We start from the raw sequence: 27,885 nt of genomic DNA, 5'->3' as shown, positions 1-27,885 counted from the left end.
ATTCGAGAAAATGTGATCATCCAATTGCAAACTGTTGGCAACTGTTGATTCTATTGAATGATTCACTATGGAGAGATAGCAGACCTCGTATGTCTCCAGCGTTATTTTCCTGTCACCAGCTGACTCAGATCTTTGTTTATAAGTAGACTTGAGATGCGCGTGAACACTAGAGTCAGGTAATCAATTCTCATAACGGCAAGGAAAGATGTGTGAGTGCGCCACACCAGATTTCTATATTGTACTGGTCTTGATTATATTATTATGAAGTGCTTTATTAATCCTCAAATCATGTCGACTATAGTAAGGAATGCTTGAACTCTTGGCTAGAGCACAAGATTACTTTTTTTCTTATCCACGCCAATTATTTAACAAAAAATTATTTATTTATTTTTTTGTAACACTGTTGTTAATTGATGAATAAATTTGATTTGATTGATTCATGGGTATTTATACTCTGAATAAAAAAAGTTAAAACGACTCCATATTGCCAAATTCTGTTTCAAGTCTTCCAACCGGTTGCACAAAAGTCTGCTAACTTTCAATCTCGATTGAATGTCTCGAGCAACTGTGCAACTGTGCAACTGTTTCTCTAAAATATAGTGTTTATAAATATGTATAAATTTTGATTTATACATTATAAATGGTCCAGAAAGTAGGTTATGCTCCATACTATTGAATTCAGGTTCAATTTTCTGTTCAAACTTTTGAAAACAAAAAATTTATAATTTAGATTATATACAAACCAAATTGAATAACAAAATAACACTCACTAATCACTTGAAATTGTCAAATAATGATTATCTTTGAAAATCATTATATACTCTTGTTTAGGAGGATTATCGTGCCATGTCAACAAATCAGACTGTGAGGATCAAATCGATTAAATTGTCTAGCTAGATAAAATTTCTTGCTGATTGATTATGATTACACAGCTGGAAATAATTCTTTCTCTCTTCCACACAGGCACACGCATCTTCTGTTATCGAGAGATGACGAGATTATCATCTGTTTTCCAAGGATGAATTATCCTTTTAATGTCGTTCAGCGAGTTTTCCAAAGAATGAGACCTAGTGCAATCGAATCTTTATATCATAAACCTACTATGTTCCAAATTTCGTGAAAATCGTTAGAGCCGTTTTCGAGATCGGTTAAACATAAATAACCAGATATATAAATACAGAAATTGCTCGCTCAATATGATGGGATATTGTCAATTTGAAAATATCCAGTCATATGGGCTTACACGTAGGCTACAGATTGAAATTTCACACAATCTGGCAACACTGATTTTTTTTCCAAATCCAAACTGGTTTTATTCAGAGTATAGATCTATGCGTTCATAAGGATAGATGGTCAATTTTTTCACGATGCAGTACTTTTTAAAGTTCAAAAAACAGTACCCAGTTTACTACTAGGAAACCAGTCTACTAGTACCCAGTTCTACTAGGAAAACCTTGAGGAATTCTCAAATTGTGAAAGCTATGAAAATTTGTTCGGAATTCGAAATTGAATAACAAATACGATGTTATTCACTATGTAATACTTGTATGTCATGAAACCTGAATACGTGACAGTGACAACTGGAAACATTCACTGAAAATAATGAATCCCACAAATCTTATTGCCAAAGTTGAAGACAAAGAGACTTCACCGATACTTCCAATCGAACAGAAGGTTTCGACCATTACAGATAATAACACGTATCAGGCACGCAACAGAGGAGTTGCTATTGGTCGAGCTCTCCGTCTGAATGCTCACATAAGTTTTCTGCATGCTCAAAATCAGCCAATAGAATTTGCTGTCGTAAATTAGAAATACAGACAGTCAAAAGAGCAGAGTTTGGTCTTTCAGTCAGCTCAGTTCGTCACTGATATGGCTTCAGTCATCCTGTCTCCTGTCACAATAGAATGAGTCGTGTAAGTTATCACTTTAATGGAATTTACTTGATCTTCTAACCCACATACATTTGATTTCATTTACGTTCCATAGAATTTCAATTGTGTCAAAGTAATCCCTCTATGATTTGACTCTCATGTTAGGCTATTCTTGTGACATCAATTTCAATTTCAGTATTTTCATGGAATTTACATTCTTGTGACATCAATTTGATTTGCAGTGCCTCCATGGAATTCACACATTGATTAGATTATAAGGAACTAGCACACCGGAGATCTTCGTACCGCCAAAAAGTCAATGTATCTCATGTCACACTTGACTTCATTATTTGGTGAATCATGAAATTTATCTGATCAATATTCTCATTTACATCTCAATACAGCCTTCCTATGTGCTTATTCATGCAACATTTATTATTCCGAAAACATGTTCTTCTCAATTAGTTAGTACTAATATCTATCAGTAAAGTGTTGAAAAAATTGAAAAAATAGATAGGTTAAATCAGTGTTTCAAAAATGAATTCAATGTTTTCATAGTTATTGACTGTCAATAGATGGTCCAGGAAATATGCGATGTACGATGAATCACACAGAATTCCATATTCTTTCAATCTTCCATTTTAGGATGAATATAAGCTAAGCTAGATTCGAAAAAATGCAAATTATTCTGTCATTCTTCAGTAATTATGAATGTAATATGAACAAATCTCTTTCATGAGGTGAATAATTTTTTCCAACATTTTCCAGTTTCCCAATGATAGGGGGAGTGATAATTATTTGTATAGGTCTTCTAAGGAACCATTATCTACAGCTGGTACCAATAAACTACACTAACTCCAACTCCAAACTACCGTTTTAATACCAGTAAACAATTTATCACAGAGTGACGTGTTTATCACAGCTGGTAGCTTTAGATGCTGAATCATATATATTATCACATTATGATCTTGAATCATAATCATCTTTCCGTTCTTCGGTAGCCGCTCGGCCGACAATTTCGAAAACATAGGTCTGTAAAATGGATTAATAAATAGTTATTATTTGCCCCATCATAAAAATTTCTGGTCAGAAACCATCCCCAATATTCACAAAACATATTCCCAAAGTTTCATGCCGTTCTGTCAAGTAGTTTTCAAGTCCATATAGGGAACAAACAAACAAATATTCGCAGCATTTATTTCGGGTGATTTGCAGCATTTATTTAGGATTTTCGTTCAATAATAATTAAACAAATATTCAATTTTATCATAGATGATGCCTTACGGTATATTGTTGTTTCATGATATGATTTTTTCACTAGCAATTACGTATTCACTCATTTACATTCTAGCATCCGCTCACCGTCTATGAGAGTGGTATTAGCTGAAGGTGCATGCAGACGTGACCGCCACGAGCACGCGCATTTCACTTTTTATCAGCTGATGCTAAGCTTATTAAATCTTCCTTTTTTCACAGAGACAGTAAGATACAGAAATGAGCAAAGCATCAGCTGACGGGAAGAGAAGTGAGCGTGTTTGTGGCGCATTAATCTGTACGCATCTTACAAAGATGATATTATAGAAAAATCCCAATCAAATAACAAAACACTTGAATCTCACTCACAGATTAATACATAACACAAACTTATTACAAATCCAACCACTTATTAATATTCAATCTCATTACAAATAGAAATAATCTTAAATCTAGAACAGTTTTGACTCGTATAGCACAAACTCTACCAATCTTATTTACAAATAGGAATAATCTTAAATCTAGAACAGTTTTGAAGCGTATAGCACAAACTCTACCAATCTTATTACAAAAAGAAATGATCTCAAATCTAGAACAGTTTTGAAGCTTATAGCACAAACTCTTTCAATCTCATCACAAATAGAAATCATCTCAAATCTAGAACAGTTTTGAAGCATATAGTACAAACTCTTCCAATCTCATTACAAATAGAAATGATCTTAAATCTAGAACAGTTTTGAAGAGTATAGCACAAACTCTTCCAATCTCATTACAAATAGAAATGATCTCAAATCTAGAACAGTTTTGAAACGTAGGAGCACAAATTCTTCCAATCTTATTACAAATAGAAATGATCTCAAATCTAGAACAGTTTTGAAGCGTATAGCACAAACTCTTCCAATCTCATAACAAATAGAAATGATCTTAAATCTAGAACTGTTTTGAAGCGTATAGCACAAACTCCACCAATCTTATTACGAAATAGGAATGATCTTAAATCTAGAACAGTTTTGAAGCGTATAGCACAAACTCTTCCAATCTCATCACAAATAGAAATGATCTCAAATCTAGAACAGTTTTAAAGCATATAAACTATACGACAGTTATATCTTAGTTGCATAACAAATTACTGTTTTAAATACGAGCATAATTTCCCTCTAGCCGATGACATAAATTATAATCTTAGACATAATACAATAAGAAAATATGAAATATATAACACAAAATCAGCTCTTCTTAGAAGGCAACTTTACTACATTAGCAGTAAATTCATAAATATACTAGTAAGTGAATTTCCACTTAATAATTTCCGAAATAATAAACACAGAAAAAGAGCCATAGAGGCATGGCTAAACTTGAATTATTTCCAATCGTTGACTTTTATACAATAATCAACTTCATATTATAAATTATATTTTCGAACACTTCATACTCTAGATTCAAGTTTATATATTACATCCCTGATTAAGCTGATTCACGACTCACACTGGCGCACAAGGAATCTTCCTTTTGCCGGTGTTTTTGCCTCACCTACTGTACTTATGCATGTGATCATAAATTGAATTTTCATTTTAAAACTATTGTTTGTAAAGGATATCATTTCGTTATTATATCTAATTAAATAAATATATGTATCTTGGTTTAAGTGCAGTAGCATATACTTATATTTATTTTTTGTAAAGCTTTTTTGTATTTTGTTTTTGGCAAATAAAATTCATTCATTCATTCAATAAATTCATTCATTCAATTCATATAGTTCGATTTTATTACTCACTTGCATTGAATTCATCACTATTGAGGCAGGTCAAATCCAGATGAGGAACACTTTGCATTAGATGTAAATCAGGCTCCAATTTATTATGTAGATATTATTCTGTCAGACGAGTGAGAAGCCAGGAAATCTACTGGGAAATCGGGAACACGGCACGAATCCCCTGATCTGAATACTCTTTAGTCACCTATGAACGAGTTTAATTAATGTAGATTTAATTCTATTCTCAAAGGTATTGATGACAAGGAAGTAGTCCTAAATTCAGTCTTATGATCTTATTAGTCAGTTTGGGGCGGAAATAACAAGGGGCGCCCAAAAAGGGTATCAGGTTCTTAGTGACAAATTTCGAAAATGGTTACTGAAACTCCTATCACACTAATTGGGACGCCACATGATTATGGACTCAGAATCTTGTTGAGCCTTAGTTTTGGGTTCTCCAGACTAAGGTGACATAAGATATAACAAAGAATATTTCAAAATTCTTGGAAAACCTACCTTCATCCATATAATGTGATATGATTGGAACATAAAAAAATATCTCTGGGATGAGATGATGAAATTATTATCTTGGACAATACACACAAAATAGAATAACTTTGAGTAACTACCATTATTTAGAGTAATACGTATTTAGATTTCATCAATGTACACAATATCCATATTTGAAAAAGTTTTAAAAAGTTGGTTTTTCAATAGTTAACGGTAAAAATCCTATACTATTAAACGAGAAACTTCTGTTTATATGTTCGGAATTTTAGATGTTTACATGTTTGTATTTCACCGGATCTCGAAAACGGCTCTAACGATTCTCACGAAATTCAGAACATAGTAGGTTTATAATATAAAGATTCGATTGCACTAGGTCTTATCTCTGGAAAAACTCTCTGAAGGACATTAAAAGGGTAACTATTATTCATCCTTGGAAAAACAGATGATAATAATTATTTCGTCGTCTGTTGGTGATGGAAGTGAGTGAGCAAGTTCATGTGTGTGGGACTGTGTCAAAATTATGACTTAGCTGTTGAACTTTTGTAATCATTCAATCAGGTACTTAGTGCCGGTTGCAAAAAAGCCGGTTTATTTCCAATCCTGATCAATTGCAGTAGATCTATCTTTTTGAAATGGTCTTCTCTGATTTGGTTCACTTGAAGTTAATTAGGATTGATATTTAACCAGCTTTTGTGCAACTGGGCCTTTGTGAGGGAAATTTTTGCCTTCCCCTTGGGAATTAATCTCAATTTACTGTGATTAGATAGAACATTTCTGTATGAATGTTATTATAATTTCTTCTTTCGTTATAAATTTTTTATGCTTTTGTACTCCAGAGCGAAGCTCTGAAGCTCTGTATTATCGCCTAATGTAGTCAACAGCCGTCAAAGATTAACTTATGTTTATATTATAGTATTCATTGAGCTTCTTCTTCCTCTTTCTCTTTTTTTCTTCTCCTTATTGTCCGTAATGAGTGAACACCAATATTTAGAGTAATAAATATTCAGATTCTATCAATGATCACAATATCCATGTTTGAATAAGTACAAACAAAATTGGATTTTCAATAGTATAAATATCGCAAAATGTAGTCAACAGTCGTTATTGATGTTCACATTATCGTTTTCATTGAGCTTCTTCTACCGCTTTTTCTTTTTCTTCTTCTTCTTCTTCTTCTTCTTCTTCTTCTCCTTATTGTTCTTCTTATTCTGTATTATTCCTTCTACTACTACTACTACTACTCATTTTTCTACTACTTCTCCTTCTCTTTCTCCACTGAATGTGGGGAACAGAGCTACTAGCTCTCTCATTGGTGGAAACGGTTCTGTTAACCAAAATGGCGACTACTTCTCATCAGCCAATCATTGCGTGAAATATAGGCGTGCACTAATACTTCAAAACTTCAGCATGTGATTGGTTGGCTTTATCTCGTACACCCTGAGTAGCTTCAGAGGTGGGTGATTGATACCCAGGTGTTGCTCCTGGATGACTTCGCTCAGTCGTAATGTGGGCGGGGAAAGGAGGCAAGTCGAAGTTCCTCTTCCTTCTTCTTTGTGCCTCAGCTGGCGTGAACAGCACCTCCTGGTGCTTCTGATGGCGTGAAGGACGCTCTCTTCTCTGATGACACCACTTTGATGTAATTTTGTATCGGCCTTACGGCCTCGGTTCCGCTCCAGTGGAGTAGGAAAAGGAAGGACAGACAGGATAGGGACGGCAGACAACGGTCCGCTGTGCCCTAGGGAGAAGGAAGAATAGGGACGGCAGACAACGGTCCGCTGTGCCCTGGGGAGATGGAAAGAATAGGGACGGCAGACAACGGTCCGCTGTGCCCTGGGGAAATGGGAGGACAGTGACGGCAGACAACGGTCCGCTGTGCCCTGGGGAGAAGGGAGGACAAGGACGGCAGACAACGGTCCGCTGTGCCCTAGGGAGATGGGAGGACAGGGACGGCAGACAACGGTCCGCTGTGCCCTAAGGAGATGGAAAGACAGGGACGGCAGACAACGGTCCGCTGTGCCCTGGGGAAATGGGAGGACAGTGACGGCAGACAACGGTCCGCTGTGCCCTAGGGTGATGGGAGGACAGGGACGGCAGACAACGGTCCGCTGTGCCCTAGGGTGATGGGAGGACAGGGACGGCAGACAACGGTCCGCTGTGCCCTAGGGAGATGGAAGGTCAGGGACGGCAGACAACGGTCCGCTGTGCCCTGGGGAAATGGGAGGACAGGGACGGCAGACAACGGTCCGCTGTGCCCTAGGGAGATGGGAGGACAGGGGCGGCAGACAACGGTCCGCTGTGCCCTAGGGAGATGGAAGGTTAGGGACGTACGGCAGCCAATGGGCCGCTGTAAAAGGAGCAGGAAGGTTGTGAGCGGAATGCTGTGGTCTGGGGCTCGTCCGGCCTTTAAATACTCCTCCAAAGTGGAGGGGATGAAGTTGTGCCGCCGCCAGAGGCGGTGGAAATCGTCTCGATGTGCGGAAGATAGTGCATCATCGGTACCTTCCTTATCTCCGCGGTCGGCTAGCATTGCTGATAGCCGAGCGTCTTTCTTCAATATTATTAATTATTTAACAATATTTCCCGTCACAATTTTACTTTGTGACACCCCACTCCTACTTGGGGGGGGGGGGTTCGGAGCCCTCTATGGCACCACCTTTAAAGGCGTGAGCCATCTAGGCATCACCTTAAGAGGTGTACACCTCTCAGGCATCACCTTTAGAGGTGTATGACACTCGCTATAAGCTTCATCTATACCTGGTCCACAGGTACATATTTACATCGTCCATTTGATAATTGGACTTTTATGCGTGGCTTGCCGGCCCGTTTGCGCTTGCCTGATGTTGTGTTGCGGTGGCACAGCACTGGATCCATATTTCGAGAGGGGCCTGGTCTGGGTTCCTTTGATGGTGGGACTACTTCATTGGTAGTTGAAGACTGCGTTTGCTCTTTCACATCCATTTCAGTTAAGGAGGGTATTGACTCCTCCACATCCATGACAGTAGGGGGTGGTATTGACTCTTCCACATCCCTCTCGGATTCACCACTTGTGTTGGTGGCTGGGGCATGAATCGTGGCCTGCCGTTCAGAGTCAGTCATCTCATTCCTGTGATCCATCACTATTTTGCCCCAGGATGCTTGCCTTGGAACATATGACAACTCTGCTTTGCTATCAATCAAGGCATTGAGTTCGACTCTGTTCAAACCATCCTGCTTGAACATCCTTCTGTCGCAATCCTTGTTGTCCTGAGATTCGGATTGTACAGCTGATATTGTTGGGACTGCTGTTGTCTTAGTCCCTAATAAGAGAGATCGCGACATTATTAGCGGACTTGTAGGATTCAGTTGGGGAGGATCCCACTCTACCTCTCTCGTGAATGTGTGAATATTCACTCTGTTTTCACGCATAAATTCCATGCCTAATAGCAACTCTTGTCCAAGTCCTTCCATTATAGACGCCACTAGTGGAACTGTGATTTGTCCTATAGTAACATTAGTTGTCAGCTTCCCATTTAATGGGGTAGATCTTCCATCAGCTAATATTGTGTGGTGATGAGTTGGTACCTTCCTTATCATCCCTATTTTTTGGAGAACTTCATAAACCTCATTACTCATATAATTAGCTTCAGCGCCACTATCTAGCATTGCCCGACACTTTTTACCACCGATTGTCACAGTAATGAATAGTCTGTAGTCCCTTGATGACTCTTCAATCACAGGAATCCTGTGTGCCATTCGCATCACTGCTGTCTTGTTCGGAGTTTTATTCTCCTTCTGCACATCACAGACACATTTCAGTGCTCTCTTTCTGCACCTTTTACATGGTGGGATATCGGGACAGTGTGATCTCCAGTGCTCCGGTCTCTTGTATTGCCCACACATGGGTTCAGACTCACTAAGAGATGGTCTGTTACTAGTAGGGGTTATAACTGTCTCAACCTTGAGCCTTGTAATCTTTTTCGTGTCCTCAATCATGTGAACCCTCGAATTCTGTCTATTCTGTTTCTCCTCTGCTTTTATTTGTTCATACTCCCTCGCGAATTTTTCCAATTCGTTGATACTATGAACATTTGATTGCCGAATATACAATTTGTACCGTGAGAGGAGATTCTTATACACTCTCTGTAATTTATTCTCGTCTGTAAAACCTCCTCGACGCCTCATGAGTGTCAGTACATCTTCGAGAAATTCGTCAAACGATTCACCTTCCCTTTGCTTCCTTGCCTGAATTAGATTCTCGAGGTCCTCCTCATAGGTAAGTGGGTAGTAGCGTGATCTGAAATCTGTCACAAAATTGTCCCATGATTTCCACTGGTCACAACGATTACGCATCCATAGGGTAGCTTTACCAACAAGTAATTCAGGTAGCGCGACTAGTAGTTGGTTGCCAGTGAGCCCATAGGCTTGTTGTAGCTCGTCTAGCCTTTCTAAGAAGCTGGGAGCATCTGATTGGCCATCGAATGACAGTCTCCAGCTTCTTACTTTGTCACATACCGCCCCTGGGTCCATGAGGGGGTTTGTGTGAATGTTGGTTCCAACTTCAGCAAGAGTACCTGTTGCTGAGTGTCCGGATTCCTCACTGCTTCTGCTCAATATTCCGGGTCTTGGGCTGGGATAACGTACAGCCATCTTCTTATGTTGTTCTACTAACAACCTTCTCAACTCAGCAAGTGTTCCAGATGACACTATGCCCCAATCTTGTAGAAGATTGAATGCTTCTTCCTTTTTCAATTTATAGATCCAGGAAACTCTGGGGTCGGCTATCACCAAGGGGTTTACGTCCTCAACCGACTGATCCTCTGTCAGCTCCTGGTGTTGAGCATCTGAATCAGACTCTCCCTGTTCACTCATGATTCTTACTTCGTTGCCTCGTGCCCCAAGTGCGGGCGCCAATCTATCACGTACACCCTGAGTAGCTTCAGAGGTGGGTGATTGATACCCAGGTGTTGCTCCTGGATGACTTCGCTCAGTCGTAATGTGGGCGGGGAAAGGAGGCAAGTCGAAGTTCCTCTTCCTTCTTCTTTGTGCCTCAGCTGGCGTGAACAGCACCTCCTGGTGCTTCTGACGGCGTGAAGGACGCTCTCTTCTCTGATGACACCACTTTGATGTAATTTTGTATCGGCCTTACGGCCTCGGTTCTGCTCCAGTGGAGTAGGAAAAGGAAGGACAGACAGGATAGGGACGGCAGACAACGGTCCGCTGTGCCCTAGGGAGATGGGAGGACAGGGACGGCAGACAACGGTCCGCTGTGCCCTAAGGAGATGGAAAGACAGGGACGGCAGACAACGGTCCGCTATGCCCTGGGGAAATGGGAGGACAGGGACGGCAGACAACGGTCCGCTGTGCCCTAGGGTGATGGGAGGACAGGGACGGCAGACAACGGTCCGCTGTGCCCTAGGGTGATGGGAGGACAGGGACGGCAGACAACGGTCCGCTGTGCCCTAGGGAGATGGAAGGTCAGGGACGGCAGACAACGGTCCGCTGTGCCCTGGGGAATGGGAGGACAGGGACGGCAGACAACGGTCCGCTGTGCCCTAGGGAGATGGGAGGACAGGGACGGCAGACAACGGTCCGCTGTGCCCTAGGGAGATGGAAGGTTAGGGACGTACGGCAGCCAACGGGCCGCTGTACAAGGAGCAGGAAGGTTGTGAGCGGAATGCTGTGGTCTGGGGCTCGTCCGGCCTTTAAATACTCCCCCAAAGTGGAGGGGATGGAGTTGTGCCGCCGCCAGAGGCGGTGGAAATCGTCTCGATGCGCGGAAGATGGTGCGCCATCGGTACCTTCCTTATCTCCGCGGTCGGCTAGCATTGCTGATAGCCGAGCGTCTTTCTTTAATATTATTAATTATTTAACAATATTTTCCGTCACAATTTTACTTTGTGACAGCTTTACTCAACGTTTTAGGGAACCGTTCACATTGAAATAAATGTAATAGATGTTTTAAATGAATAGTAGATCAATTCAGATTCAGGAGAGGTAGGATTATAACCGTTCAGAAATAAATTGTATTAACCAAGAAGAAAATCGGTCTAAAATGAGTATTATTTTCCAAGTCGAGAAATTATTTCCAAGTAGTCAATAATGCGTTTTGTGTAGTTGATGAGTTGATATCGTGGTAATTATTCATATTAGATAAAAAACCAAGGAATTATCAAAAACCACAGATTTATTGATACTTAGAAAGACCGGTTTCGGTTGTTACACCATTGTCAATCTCTGATAAACAATCCACGTTTAGAAACAATCTCAGTTTATCAGAGATTGACAATGGCGTAACAACCGAATCCGGTCTTTCTAAGTATCAATAGATCTGTGGTTTTTGACAATCTCTTAGTATTTTTATTTAATAGTCAATAACACTTTCTCTGGCACAAGAATTTTTGTATCATCACCTCAAAAATAATTTATTAATTGATTAACTGGTACACAATTTGACTGCTTAATGAAGAAAATTCGAAACAAGAATAAAATTTCAACATTTAACCCATAATCAATAAATCATCGCATGAAATACAGGTACGCCCAGATTGGTGAACAGGAAGCATAACAGGCTATATTCAACGTAGTTTTTGTAGAGACTATCTGAATTTTGCAGGTGATTTACACAGGAGACTGTACTGAAACCTGTATAGGCCAAGAGCGTCAGAGGATGAACCAGTATGATTTGTTACGCAGCTCTCTGCTAGGTTAATAAATCCAATTTTTCCACGCAACACCATCAAGGCTTTGTTCAATACTGTAAATCACGTTTGAAAGTCAAATTATTCCTTCTGTAAGTTTCTATAATATTGGGTTTGATCTTTGATGTTAGTTTTTTTTTTGTAACTAGTTTTTCAGTGACTTTTTATAATGTCGAGATCCTATACTATTAAACGAGCAATTTCTGTTTATATGTTTGTATTTCACCGGATATCGAAAACGGCTCTAACGATTCTCACGAAAATCAGAACATTGTAGGTTTACAATATCAGAATTCGATTGCACTAGGTATCATCCCTGGGAAAACAAGCTGAAGGACATTAAAAGGATCATTATTATTTATCCATGGGAAAACAGCTGATAATAATTATTTCGTCGTTTGTTGATGATGAAAGTGAGTGAGCGAGTTCATGTGTGTGGGACTGTGTCAAAATTATGACTCAGCTGTTGAACTTTTGTAATCATTCAATCAGGTACTTGGAGCCGGTTGCAAAAAGCCAGTTTATTTTTAATCTTGATTAATTCCAGTAGATCCATCTTTTTGAAATGGTCTTCTCTGATTTGGTTCATATGAAATTATTCAGGATTGAAGATTAACTGGCTTTTGTGCAACCGGGCCTTTGAAAGGGAAATATTTGCATTCCTCTGGGAATTAATCTCAATTTACTGTGATTAGATAGAACATTTTTGTATGAACTATGAATGTTATAATTTCTTCTTTCGTAATAGATTTTTCATGCTTTTGTACTCCTGAGCGAAGCTCGGTCCCCGATATTACTTTTTGGAATGTATAATAATATAGTATATTTATACTGTCTTGAATCCTCAAGATGGGTTGCAACATATAATTTGGTTGAACTAATATAATTATCCCAACCCAGCTCTAGGATAATCCAAATTAAGAACAAAACAGCGGAAAGATAGGATTGTCTCTCAACTATGTACTATTTTGATGAGATAAAAATGAAATGTTGTCTTTACTCCTGGATGTTTTCTTAATTATTACTTTTTCATTCTTGTCTTTTATTCATTCTCACCTCATTATCATGAGGTTTCAAATGAAATCTCAACGTCTACAAACACATAGATTTTTGTTCATACGATATTTTGACGTCCTTATTATTCTATGATTTCAAACAGATGATGTATGTCAAGTTCCGTTTAATCTGATAGAATTCATAAGTACAGCAAAATATCGTACGAACAAAAATCGATGTGTGTGTGCTGGGCTTAAATATATCAACGTTTTAGAATTAGGTTTTCTTGATACTAGATATTCTTTACACTCTTGAGTTGAAGTTTCAGTAAGCTACGTGATAAATTCCACCGTGCTGGAAACTCTTACTATTGTCAATGGTCAGAAATATTGTTTAATGACCGAGCGAAGTGAGATCAAGATTCAAGTCGACGGTTTGGCATTTCTCTGAATGTTAATATGTTGCGCATTTACGGCGAAACGCGGTAATTGATTTTCATGAAATTTGACAGGTATGTTCCTTTTTTAATTGCGCGTCGACGTATATGCAAGGTTTTTGAAAATATTACATTTCAAGGATAATATAAAAGGAAGAAGGAGCCTCCTTCATACGCCAATATTGGAGTAAAAATCAGACTATAGAATTATTATTCATCATAAATCAGCTGACAAGTGATTACACAGATGTGTATACAATCTCAATCATCACATTACAACCTCAGTATTGATAGATCCCGTTCTCTGGAATAGGAGAAGCTGGGCTTTGTATGGTTATAAATTGTTTCAAACTCACTTTTAGTATGCTATTGACCCATTTAGACCAAGTTGAACTCGGGCAGAAGTAGGTTAATGGGTCATGGTCTATTATCGTAGAGGACGGTCAGTAATAATTGCAGTATGCAATAATTATAATGTAATTGATGACGTAGTGTTGTCGAATGATACAAACCAGGAGTTTGGCTCCATTACCAATAATCAATACAGGAATTCAATATCCTCTGTTAGGAGAATCTCTGTGTTATCTCCCACCCACAATCTGGAGATAGCTTGAAACTCATAGTAATGAAGATTCCTTCTCTCCGTTATTATAATTATTATCTTCCTGTATATATTATGTCATTCATTATCTGATATTATTATATAGATTGTGTATAGAGATTGAGAGTTAGACCCGCCGCAAAGTAGACCCACGCTAATCCACAAAAAGCAACCCACGCCGTGATATGTTTTGTAAACCATTGCTCCAGACATCTGTGTAATGATAATAATACATACAATGATTAATCCACAGATATTTCGTTTCAGCACAATTTTAAAGTGACAATATGATATTGTATCAAGAACTCTCTCACCAAACGAAAATATAATTACCCTGTTGTCAATATTTGCAGTAGCAGAAGTCTTCAGGGTGATTTACCCACGCCGTGGGATGTTTTGTAAACCATTGCTAGGCTTCTCCAGACATCTGTGTAATACATGCAATGAATAATCCACTTGTCAGCTGATTGATAATGAATAATTCTATAGCAATGGTTTACAAAACATCCCACGGCGTGGGTTGCTTTTTGTGGATTAGCGTGGGTCTAATTTGCGGCGGGCCTTAGGCGGAGTAAATTATTTTCGTGACAAAATAATGTAAAAGGGTACTCAGATCAATATTTTTATTCATTTAATTTATCGAGTTTGTTTGAAACTATGATGGTGTTTTGAGAAATTTATCGAGTCTTGGTGAGTGTTGGAGATCCAACGCAATTTAAGTAAATGAATCATTAAATATATCTGAATATAAATATAACGACAAATGGCCGAATTCTGTATTATTTAATAAAAACACTAGCTGATATAGATCAGCTAGAATCAACGATTTTTTTTTGGTGTTTTTTTATTCCTGTGCTGACGTCACACGAATGAACTATGGCTTTGTTTACGGAGGAAGTGGTACAGCTTTGCTAAGTAAGAGTTGACCAACGTTGTCCACAGCTGTTATAAATGAGAGTTAATCAATATTTCTCAATACCGTATAATACCTACACTTGACCAATTGACAACGTCTTGGTGCGTGATAAGAAGTTACTGAGTTCCAATTTTCATCGGAGTATTTACTTGTGGTTGACTACAGGAATGAATGATATTCTATAATATAATGAAGGGAAGAATGACTCACCATCATGTCTGAACTATCAGACTGATTAACTTGATATTTTGCATATAAGTACTCAATTTACCGAAGATGGTTCTAGGCGTATTTTAAATTCTTCAATATTTCAGTTGGTCAAGTTTTCAATTAGACTCTTGCGAAGCACGGGTTACCTGCTAGTTTTCCTTAAAAATGTAGGTGCATATTACCGGTATCTGGGGGTTCATTTTATTTGTATAGACTTTTTTGAATGATTATCCAAGTTCTAATATTGTTGCTATTATTCTCATCCACTCATTTCTGCATGATGAAACCAAATGTGAATTCTTGGCTGATTCACGGTCATGGAGCTTTCTATTATTGGATTCCTCAATCTTCCTCCCATGCTCACAATCTCTCTAAGTTGAATACTAGTAGTTCTGTGAACAGTAGACCTCGCGCAGTTATAAACCACAGTCACCTCTTATACTGTCCATCAGAGTGAATTCTGTCCTGTCCTGTCGTGTCGGCGAGATATCTGTGTATGAACTACTAATGGCTATTTGGGTTGTTGTATCGACAATGCTTATAATTTGATGTGAACAGCTATGCAACCACCATCAAAAGCTTACCGAGTTGAAAGCAGAGAAAAATCGGGAGAAAATACTATGCTACTTCAAGTTATCAATTGCATGCCTCACTGCATATAATTAATAGTCCACACAATAGCTGTTTTTCGATTAAGTTACATTGAGATATTGAATTGCATGCGTCATTGCATGCAATTTATAATCCACTCGACAGCTGATCTATGATGATTGATTATTCTATAGTCTGATTTTCACTCTAATCTTGGTGTATGATGGATGCTCCTTCTCCTTTTATATTATCCTTGAAATGCAACATTTCCAAAAACCTTGTATATACGTCGACGCACAATTTAAAAAGGAACATACCTATAGGAATTTGATTTGATAAATAAATGATGAAATAATTTTGATGTTGGAATGACAAAATTGAACTCTGGATAAATATGGGAATAAAACTGTTACAAGTGATAAACAAACTATGCCAGTTGAAAACATCACAGGTGGCAATCAGATGATTCGCCACATACCTGTCAAATTTCATGAAAATCTATCACCGATTTTCGCCGTAAATGCGGAACATTTAAACATAAAGATAAATGCAAAACCATCGACTTGAATCTTAGACCTCACTTCGCTCAATCAAAAAAAGGGTCATTTTAACATTTCATATTATGAATTCGGAGTGAAAATCACATACCGTACAGCTTAAAATTAGTTAGATTACAATATAAGAATTGAACAACTCTAACTTGATAGTCCGTGATCAGATAAACTTTCTCTAGTGGAGATTCTCAAGGATAATCACGAATGAATGAATCATTGGTCCTCTCCCTGATCACAGAGATTCAAGCCAGTGACATTGCCCGGCAATAAAATGGAAATACACCAAAGAATCAGTGGATTGAGACTAGCTACGGAACCCTGGAACGTCAACACAATTTGTTTCTAAATAACCTTATTTCAGCTCCACTTTTTTCCCTAGTTCCTATTTATCTCTAACCTTTATGATGCTCATTTTGACTATTGCAATTCGCAGAAGGACGCTTAGCTGCTGCATAAATGAAAACCTACCAAAGACACATGTATTTTTTGTGCAATTAGTGATTTGATTTGAAGATATTTTCCGGGAATATGTCACACAGTTGATTTTGACTAGTTTTTTCTTCTCAACCTATTTTTAAACGAGATATATATTGAATTACCTGTAATAAGCCATAGATATAGTTATTTTAGTTGGAGTTATCTCTCATCATAACAACTAAAATGAGAGTCAAGTTTTAAAGTTAGCGCTTGATTAGCATTGGTTTGCTATCCTTGTTTGTAATTAGACAAAGTATCGGATATCTCTATCCTTCCCAACTCTGCACTGTTGCCAAAACTTTTGTTGGCTATGAAGAATTAAATAACTTTGATACAAAAATATTTCCACCAAATTATGAAATTTCATTATTAATCCATCTAAAACTATCCATCACTGTCAAGATTAATTCAAAATGAATAGAATTGATGGTAAATATACTTCACATTGTCTACATGAGAAGATTCCATTTTGAATTATTCAGCTTGAGATTTGAAAACAATACTAAGAGTTTCTACTCCTACTAGCGAAGAAGTGTCTCACTTATACCAGCAGTCTTCATCTCCAGCCGTATAGGAATGAGATAGTTGAAATAGCTATTTAGAATTTTAATTATTATTATATTTCTCTCAATTTTCACAAATTTGTATTGTTTTTGTATTTTTGGTGACATAAATTGAATTGAAATGGAAACAACGATTCAATTCAATTGAGATGAACAACAGAATTAATCTACCTAACAGAATATATATCAACAACAGAATTAATCTACCTAACAAAATATCTATCAACAGATTTAATCTACCCAACAAAATATCTATCAACAACAGAATTCATCTACCTAACAAAATCTGGCATAAATTTGACAAGTTATTTGTTCCTCAGCAATCGAAGGCACGTCTCCCGAAGGCCCTTCGCGACCTGGACTACGAGACGGCGAGGGAGGCAGCGCGCGACCGCGAGGTTCCCGATCATGAGGAGTCAGAGCTCGCAGTCGAACTGGACCTCGAGGAGGCCGAGCGACATCGCCGCCTCCAGGAGATCGCCAAGGACATCTCCAACGAACAGCTGTTCACGCAGGAGGACTTTGATCGCATCAAGTACGAGACGCCGCTTGTCAAACAGCTGCGAACCGTCGAGGTGAGGATTCTGTTTCAAAAAATGTCCAAATTTGAAAGATTCAATCTCTAAATTGAAATTCTGAGATGTGGTAGAATTGACACACAGCAGCAGACAGACGTAGAATAGATTAGACTGGAACAACTTAATTCATATGAAATTCCAATTTCAAAAATACTTGTGCAGACAGATGAAAAAAAAGAAACGTTTGCATTTATATGCGAGCAGAAATGTACAGACAGAACGTTTTATGTGAGTTGCTTCGACCATATTGGCCTATAGGGAGATAGATTCTATGTATCTAGGATTCTAGGATTTGTTGATATGGTCGAAGATTGTTGCAACATTCGAATACCTAAGGAGGGATTCTCCTCCTGTCTGTTGATGTGTGCGATTGCCATAAGTTTTTCAAATCCCGATAACTAAAATTTAATGACCATAATAAACTGAACGATGAATTAAAAGAACTGGAATATGCGTAGCATGGAAGAAAGACGACACTGTTTTCTCAGATTCATGCACTGAGTAGACTGCACATCCTTATGAATACAATAACAAACTATGATGCCGTTTAATTACTCTAGGATTTTCACTGAAAAAGTACTCCTATTGAAGATGGAGATTTCTTGATCCATTCCAAATTGCGATGTAATAACACACTATTTTATTACTTCAAATAGAATGTGAGCAGAGACGACTAAAGTCGAGGTGAACATCGATGCCACTAGAGATGCTTTTAGAGAGAAATGCGATGATGGAAACATTAGAGTCATCAATATTATAGATATTACTGTTATAGGAGGTCGATGGCTAGCTACTTAACAACCTGACTGTTCTGTTTGTACCCTCAAGCTCCGCACACACACATCGATTTCTGTTCGTACGATATTTTGCCGTCCTTATGAATTCTATCAGATTAGACGGAACTTGTCAAACATCATCTGTTTGATCAGATAGAATTCATAAGGACGGCAAAATACCGTACGAACAAAAATCGATGTGTATGTGCGAGGCTAAAGACGTTGCACCCTTCAGTCTGCTAGTGCTACCTGGTCGTGGGTTCGAATGCCGCCGATAGGCATGGACGTTTGAACATCTCATGCAATCACACACACTCTTTCAATTACCCAAGCACAAATTCATATGGGCATCAACCGCAATAAATATGAATGACTTCTTGTCAGTATTTGAGTGACAAAGTTAATGGGCTCTTCCAATTCTATTTAACTCTTCATCCATGTTACAGTTTCAACTTACAATACAATAAGCATCGTTTGTAGAATAAATTGATTTTGGGTTTGTATATCATCAACTGAATCCTCAGAGTTTCAGATTAGTTTCAATATAATCATTGAGTCTGGTTTCCACTAGCAGAGTCAGTGGTCGAGTAACTGGCATACTAACTCTACCGAGCTAACTCTACTCTACTTACTTGGTAGAGTAACAATTGAGAATAGTAGGTGAAGTGTGTTGTCTAGTGAACAGAACTAACTCTACTCTACTCTGAACATACTCTACTCTACTAGCTCGAGTCTGTTTTCATTAGCATACTAGTGGTAGAGTGGAGTGAGAAGCGGTGGTGGGAGAAGGCTAGTAGAAGTGGTAGAGAACTATCCCACGGTGCTATCCCACTCTACTTTACTAGAAACTATTACTCTACCATGAACGTTTTCATTGCGAGAGTTCACAAGATATATAGTACTTGCCCAGGGAACTATACTAATGAAAACCAGTCTCTAAAAAATAAGTCATATTGATTAGAAATATGAGATTTCTATTGGAGATTAGTACTTGATCAATGTATAACATCCCTCAGAGCTCAGAATTTGATCTTCCGTTCACTACATTTGTATTTGTGTAACTCTCCCACTTCATTCCATTCGAAAGCTTCAACTTCTTACTTACCAACTTGAAACTTATAATCCAACTTCTCCTTATGCAGAAGGAAAACAGGGGATTATGGTGTAGAAGACAGGAATCAAAAGCCGTAAATCCTCCGCTAAATATATTCAGGGCCGACCGCTGAACATTTGTAAATGAGGTTTCAACAAGTTGATTATGCATTTCGTCCGCCCAAGAAAGGATGGGAACCCACGCAATCCAAGCCAAGCCGCCACCGACATTTCAATTACAACAATCGTTTCTTGTAGCAACAAGTTGCGCGACAATCATAACGGGCAGAGAGAGACTGAAAGTGAGAGAGAATGATGATGGAAAAGTGTGTGTGTGAGAGAGAGAGTGAGTGAGTGGCAGGGAGAAAGCCTAACTAGTGAGAAAAGTAAACATTGTAGAGATATTATTACAATTTCATCAAAAAGAAACAGTTGAGAATTATTTCAATATTCCTCAAAGAAGAAATAGTGATCAGGCTGATTGACTAAATAAGGTAGTTCATTCATTCAAATCGCAATTTTACATAAACTTATCTGGCTTATACACTAATTTACATTGAATGACGTTAAAACGGCACCCAAAAAGGCAAAAAAAAATTTTTTGTCGATTTTTGAATTTTGGCGCCATTGAATAGATCTTGGTTTTCTGAATGCATTCATATAAGATACTTGATATTTGCATGTTTATTTCACAATGAAAATTGGTATTTTTTAATACTCTACAATCCTTTTTCTAACTTTGATTTCAAGAAAATTACCAAATATTTCAAAACAGTATAACTTTTGAATGCATCAAGCGATTTTCACAATTCTTTCGCTATGATGTACATTGTTATGTTGGCAATGATACGAACATGTGTAGTTGAAGGTGAATAGTGTTGTTGTTATTGAATTGCGGTTTGCGGTTATGTTGGATGCGATTTTTATAGTTTTCGATTTTTGGTGTTTGGTTGTGTCTAAAAAAACAAAGTCAAAGTGATTTGTAAGTACATTTTATAGTTTTATTGTGTAATACAATGGGAAATAAAAAGAAAGTTGGAACAAGACGCTTGTCTTATAAACGGAAGAAAGTTGTAGCCAAATCAACTGATGAAGCAGCTACATCTACACCCATCCAGAAAGAAAAACATGATCATTATCAACCTTCCAGCTCAAAGATAAAACTAAGTCAGAACCTTGACAAATATAATGATAGAAATGACATTCAGTGCTACGAAATAATTGATTTAGACGTTCTTGAATTGATGCTACATGACATTGCAGTTTGTAAGTTTTGTAATCATCCACTACACATAAGTAGGAAGTCAATTGTAGGCCTAGCTTCACAAATAAAAATATTGTGCAAGAACTGTGAATCTGTAAAAACATTTGAGAACTGTAAAAAAGTTGATAGGCCTATTCAGGTGAATAATGATGATAATAAAAGTCATACATTTTATGACTTGAACCTTAGGCTCATATTAGGTATGCGAACAATTGGTAAAGGATATAAAAGTGCTCAAAGTCTGTGTGGTATCATGAACTTATCTGCTCCACCGACAATGTTTTCCCTTCATGAGAAAGCCCTAACTTCAACTGTGAAATCTGTGTGTGAAGAGTCGATGAAGTCTGCAGTTGAGGAAGCATGTGCTGAAAACAGTGATGATAGAAATCTGTGTGTAGCTTTAGATGGCTCTTGGCAAAAGCGAGGCTTCTCTTCGCTAAATGGCATAGTTTCTCTCACATCAGTGGACACTGGTAAGGTTCTAGATATTTGTGCTTTATCAAAATATTGCAAATGCCCACAAAGGCTTGAAAATATTCACGAAGATGACTGCCAAGCCAACTACCGTGGTACAAGTGGGGGGATGGAAATTGATGGTGCCATCAAACTTTTCAGCCGCTCCATGCCCAAGTATAATGTAAAGTATACCGAATATTTGGGTGATGGAGATTCCAAAGGATATCAGGCAGTTTGTGAGGCACAGCCTTATGGTCAGGATGTCTCTATACACAAACTTGAGTGTATTGGCCACATCCAAAAACGTATGGGGACACGACTTTTCAAACTGAGAAATGAAAAGTTGAGTGACGGAAAACCTCTCAAAGGAAAAGGACGTCTGACAGGTGAGAGAGTAAAAAAACTCCAAATTTTCTATGGGTTGGCAATAAGAAGGAACACTCACAGTGTAAAAGATATGCAGAGAGCAATATGGGCTACATATTTCCATGTTCAGTCAACAAATGAAAATCCAACCCATCAACTTTGTCCCAAGGATGCCAATACCTGGTGCAAATTCCATAAAGCTGCAATGGAAAATGCAGTATATGACCACAAGAACCACTTCCACATACCTGAAATCATCATGTCAGCGATAAAACCTGTATTCAAATCATTGGCTGATCCTCTACTTCTAGAAAAATGTTTGAAGGGCAAGACGCAAAATCCCAACGAGTCCTTGAACAATCTGATTTGGACTCGTGTACCAAAACGTACTTTTGTGACCCTTCCTGTCCTTGAGTTAGGTGTATATGAAGCTGTTTCGTCTTTCAATGAAGGATATATTTCCAAAGTGAAAGTTATGGAAGAAATGGGTTTGGAGGCTGGAAGAAACATGGTGCTGGCAATGAAGCGGCTGGACAAAGAACGCATAAGAAATGGAGAAAAGGCATCTCTGGAACTCCAAAAGAAAATCAGGCAGACAAGAAATGTACAGAAAAGAAGACTGGAAGACCTTTATGAAGCAGATGAAGACCCTGACAATCCAGCTTACTGCGCAGGAGGATATTGATCTGTGAGTTACAACAAATATTCTATTTTTTTGGTTTTCTTCGCTTCCTGAAAAATTTGATTTTCAAACACTAAATGACATGTAACTCAATAACTATTAGAGATAGAGCTCTCAAATTTGTAACACAGGTAGCTTAGGTGTATATCTAGTTCCTCTCACAAGATTTTTGGACAAGGTTTATTAAAAAAAAAATAGAGTACATTGAATGAGAAAATTATGAGAAAAAAATCGTGTTTTGAAAAAAAAATCATAACTTTTTTTTTTATTGTTGATTTGAAAAAACCTGTGGTAGGAACTAGATATTTTGATTATCTTTCGAATAGAAAAAAATTCAAGGCTCTATCTTTAACCATTCTTGAGATATGTGTCATTTAGTTAACATTGCTTGTATAGGGCTTTCGGGTGCCCTTATGCTAATTATTCAACGAATTTTACAAAGTGAAAAAAAATTAATCAAAGAGAATAAATATTGAATGCAATTAGAATAACGATAATATAATATTGTGATGTAACTTCATAGATCGGCGGTGATTGAACAAATAATTGTCGATTCTCTGAAAAGGATATAAAATAATATCCTCCCCATCAACACACGACCGGGTGTGAAGTAGAGAGAGAGGAAGAAAACAGAGAGAGATCGACACCGAACCACGTGGGTGATAGGGCGGAGAGAAGAAGGGGTTAGTGGCATTATTGGCTCCAAGGCAGCAGACAACTTTTAATGGAGAAAGTTTAAAAACTTCTTTGAATTTCTTTTCAACACTTGGTGTGTCTCTAAACTGTGAACATACACGTTTGAACACACACATGGTTCCATGAATATGACACAATACACATGCTGGAGCCGTAGACGTAGGTGTGATAACAGTCTCAAAATGATTGAGGGTTGCGCCATCGGTATGTTGAATGAATATTAACTACTCAATGCCTAAAAATTTTTACTTTCCTTGCCCTATTACCATAGGTAAGAAAAGTATTACTTTCCGAAAAAAATTAAGGTACCCCAATTTCTAAATTTCCCCTGAGTCCAAAAACATGATTTTTGGGTATTGGTCTGTATGTGGTGTGTGTGTGTGTGTGTGTGTGTGTGTGTGGTGTGTGTGTGTGTGTGTGTGTGTGTGTGTGTATGAGTGTATGTGCGTCTGTGTACACGATATCTCCCATCTCCCAATTAACGGATTGACTTGAAATTTGGAACTTAAGGTCCTCACACTATAAGGATCCGACACGAACAATTTCGATCAAATGCAATTCAAGATGGCGGCTAAAATGGCGAGAATGTTGTCAAAAACAGGGTTTTTCGTGATTTTCTCGGAAACGGCTCCAACGATTTTGATCAAATTCATACCTAAAATAGTCATCAATAAGCTCTATCAACTGCCACAAGTCCCATATCTGTAAAAATTTCAGGAGCTCCGCCCCATCAATGCAGATAGATTCTCAATTATCAGGCTTCAGATACAATTGAAACAAAAAAAATCAAGTGGAGTAGATTGAGCATGAAAATCTCTAAAATTAATGTTCAGTAACATTTTCACCTAAAATTAAAAAAAAGCTTTAAATTCGAGAAAATTTAATTATTCAATTGCAAATTATTGTTGATTCTATTAAATCATTCACTATGAAGAGATAGCAGACCTCATGTGTGTCTCCAGCGTTATTACCCTGTCACCAGCTGGCTCAAATCTTATAATAGTAGACTTGAGATGCGTGGGAACACTAGCGTCAGGTGATCAATTTTCATAACGGCAAGGAAAGTTGTGTGAGTGCGCCACACCAGATTTTTAAATCACAATCCGCGTTAGCTCTCGACAAGTTTTAAGTGGGAACTGCGGAAAAGCAGTAAAGTCACTATTTTGCGTTTTTCTTTGCCAGTGAACCTAATTTTGGTGACGCTTATTTCAGACTAGCAGGAAACCCGTGTTCCGCAAGGGTCTATTTTAAAACTTGACAGATTGAGAACTTGACGTGATGAAATCTTTAAGAATTTTAAATAGGCCTATAATCATCCCTGGTTAATGAAGAATCTATAGGCAAAATTTCAACCTAATCATTACACGCCTAAGATGAATGACTGTAATTTATTCTTATTATAATAATATATCACCTGCCTTGAATACATAAAATTGAAATCAATCCTCACTCTTCAATTTCAAAACTTACCATTGCAAACTGCTTGTTAATATCTATATTTCAATAACAAAACTACGCTATAATATATACAAGTAGTGTATTTATTGCCATCTCTTCCGTGGACTACCAATAGATCTTTTCCCTGCCGGTTTATAATTCAATATCTGTAGTGGAAGCCTTTCTGCCGGCATTCTTTCCACATGGTCTTTCCACTGCTTCCGGTATTGTGTGACTTTTTCCAACAAGCTGTAAATTTCTAGCTCTGCTCGGATATCATCGTTTCTGATGTGGTCCCTTCTATCGCAGCCCTTGGTTCTCCGGAGGAATCGCATCTCCGCCGCCTGCACTCTACTCTCTAGGGGTTTAGTTGTAACCCATGACTCACTTCCGTAGAGGAGGACTGGAGCAGCCATAATTCTATAAAATTTCATTATAGTTTCTCTCCGAGCTTGCTTCCCCAAGGTTCTGCTAATATTGCCACATACCACTTGAAATTTTCCAATCTTTTTCTCGATATCCAAATCTTCACTATAACTGATGCGCATCCTAAATATGTATATTTCGACACTTGTTCTAGAACTTTGTTGTCAATCACAATTTTTGACCGGGTTGGATGTTTTTGATGGTGAATTCAATAATATCTTGTAGTAATTATTGGAAACTTCTGTACCTATATATTCTTTCCAATTATTCTTTCCTCCCTCTTTCTCCTTACATACTTCTTTCGCCTTCCATTCTTCTTTCTCTCCCCTTATTCTTCTTCTCTCGCTCTCTAACATTTATATCTTTGTGAACATAAAAGTGTTCCTTACAAACTCTATCAGTTGAGTACTATCTACCTATGCCAGCGCACAAACCTTGTTTTGCTGGCATTGTCAGAGAGAAAACAATTTATTTTTAATTCAAGAGTTTATGTGTTATTGGAATCTTATTATGTATTAGAATAGAATAGAATAGAATAGAATAGAATAGAATAGATTTTATTCCTTTGAGTATAAAAAACTATACAATCGGAAACGTCATAATCTTATAAGCATTACAATGATAATCTTACAATGATAATAAATCTAACAGACATTCAATAATAATCACATAATAGGCAATCAAAATATACAAGTCATGAAAATTTATATATAATAGTTCACACTTATTTAAGATTTACTCTAAATTCAAATTTGATCAGAAGTAGCTACTAATAGTTGCATTGCTCATGTTGAGGAATTCAGTCAATGAGTAAAGCGGATTTTCTGTCAAAAGTGTTCTCATTTGACGTTTAAACTGAGCAACAGATATTTCTCTTACAAAAAACGGAAGCTTATTGAATATTTTTATAGAAATTACTCTTGAACTGATCTGAGTTCTCCTCAGCCTGGCATATGGTACTTCAATACACTGTCTGTACCTTGTATTATGCTGGTGAAAATTCTCCCTACGTAGGAAAGAGTCAAAATTCATTTTCACTTCCATAGCTAGTAAAAATACAAATAAGCTATAAATTGTCATTATTTTCTGTTCAACAAAAATTGGCCTACAAGGTTCTAAGTAGTCTGCATTACCAACAATTCTCAAAGCCTTCTTCTGAAGGAGCAAGATTTTTTGTACATCAGTAGCACAACCCCACAATGATATACCATATGCAAATGTCCCTTGAAAGAAGGCAAAATAGGTCATTTTGAGGTAATGTTGAGGTACATATTCTTTCAATCTGCGTAAAAGATATAACACTCGGCTCAGCTTGGAACAAACGTGATCAATATGTGCGCCCCATGTCAATCCTTGATCTAGATATATCCCCAAAATCTTCACACATTTTAAATTATCTTTATCAATTTGCCTCAACCCCAGAATTATTTGTTGCGTTTTATTGCTATTAAGAAGTAGATTATTTGCCCTGAACCATATGCTCATTTCATCCTGACAGTTCGACATTTTTTCTTTTAGAGCCAGGATATCACAGGTATTACTTGCATTTGCTTGTATTTTTATTATTCATAGTCTACAATGTATTGTTTTCAATTTGAATAAATTTACTAAAATAAATTTGATTTGATTTGATTCTTTTGATCACTTTTTAATACCTGAATTCAATGACATAGCAGTTTCATATACAACAATCATTATTTAAGAATGGGAATGTGATCAATTCTTATATGGAACCTATGTATTAGCCTTTTATAAACTATATATTCTTGTACCAAACCTTGTATTTTGTTCCAAATCTCTTCACAGAAATGTGAATCACCAGTTGAACTGATCAGTAACCTACTTTCATATGCAACCAACTCTCATTTATAGATATTGTTTTAGTCCTAAATCAAGGTTCAACAGTCAAATCCAAAATAAATTTTCAATTTCATTCTACAATGCCACGAGGAAATTTCTTTCTAAAAAAAATCGCAACATGAGACTTCTAGGTCGAAGTACTGCTATTTGGAAGTTTCGTGACTGAGTGTAGTATTCGAAGTGGCCTAGTATTCTCAGCCTTCTATGGTGGGATTCTCATTGAACTGGCAGCAATGGTTAGATGGGGAGCATTGGTTTTATTGATATGAAATGCTGGCAGTTAGTAGTAAATCTAGCTCTTATTTTCTGTCAATACGATGTTCATTTCTTGCCTCTGAAAAGATGAGATCCATGTGAAAACATGAAGTTCAAATCGTTGCAAATATATTGCAATTGTGATATTGTGAATGATTGAACTCCCAAACTGTATGACTGAGTCACTGTGAAAAAAGAAGAAATATGAAAATAGATCTAGTACTTGGATTTTAATATTGTAGAGGAACTAAAACCAGTACTACTACTGATAACTAGCATCTGTAGTGATCTGAACAATTATTTTCTTTAACTCTAGATCATTTACCGATTACTAGTATGTGTAGTGGTCTGACCCAATCAGCAAAATCAACTTGAATCGAAATCAAAACAAGCTCGTTTTGTCAAACGTGAGGGCTTGATTCAAGATTTCATTCGCATGCGTTTTGCTCGAAATGAGTTGAATTCAAGAGTCCGTTTATACATCGTTCAAGCCAGTTTCGAGATCGAAATGCAGGCTCTAATCAGGCTGGTGCTGCGAGCTAAAATCAAGATCGCGTTGCGTGCTCGATTCAGGCCCGAGATGCACGG

At 37.5% G+C, this 27,885-nt stretch overlaps 1 protein-coding gene across 1 annotated transcript in view; it reads left to right on the top strand.

Moving 5' to 3' along the window:
* LOC111056609 overlaps positions 1-27,885 on the top strand; it is a 121,429-nt gene that overhangs the window by 74,692 nt on the left and 18,852 nt on the right. The window contains exon 4 of the mRNA XM_039424751.1: positions 17,730-17,984. Coding sequence (XP_039280685.1) covers positions 17,730-17,984 — 255 coding nt within the window. The remainder of the gene's footprint in view (positions 1-17,729; positions 17,985-27,885) is intronic.

This window comes from Nilaparvata lugens, chromosome 3, assembly GCF_014356525.2.
Source record: "Nilaparvata lugens isolate BPH chromosome 3, ASM1435652v1, whole genome shotgun sequence".
NCBI lineage: Eukaryota > Metazoa > Arthropoda > Insecta > Hemiptera > Delphacidae > Nilaparvata > Nilaparvata lugens.
The sequence above is the reverse complement of the archived record's forward strand: the minus strand, read 5'-3'. Positions and strand labels throughout refer to the sequence as shown.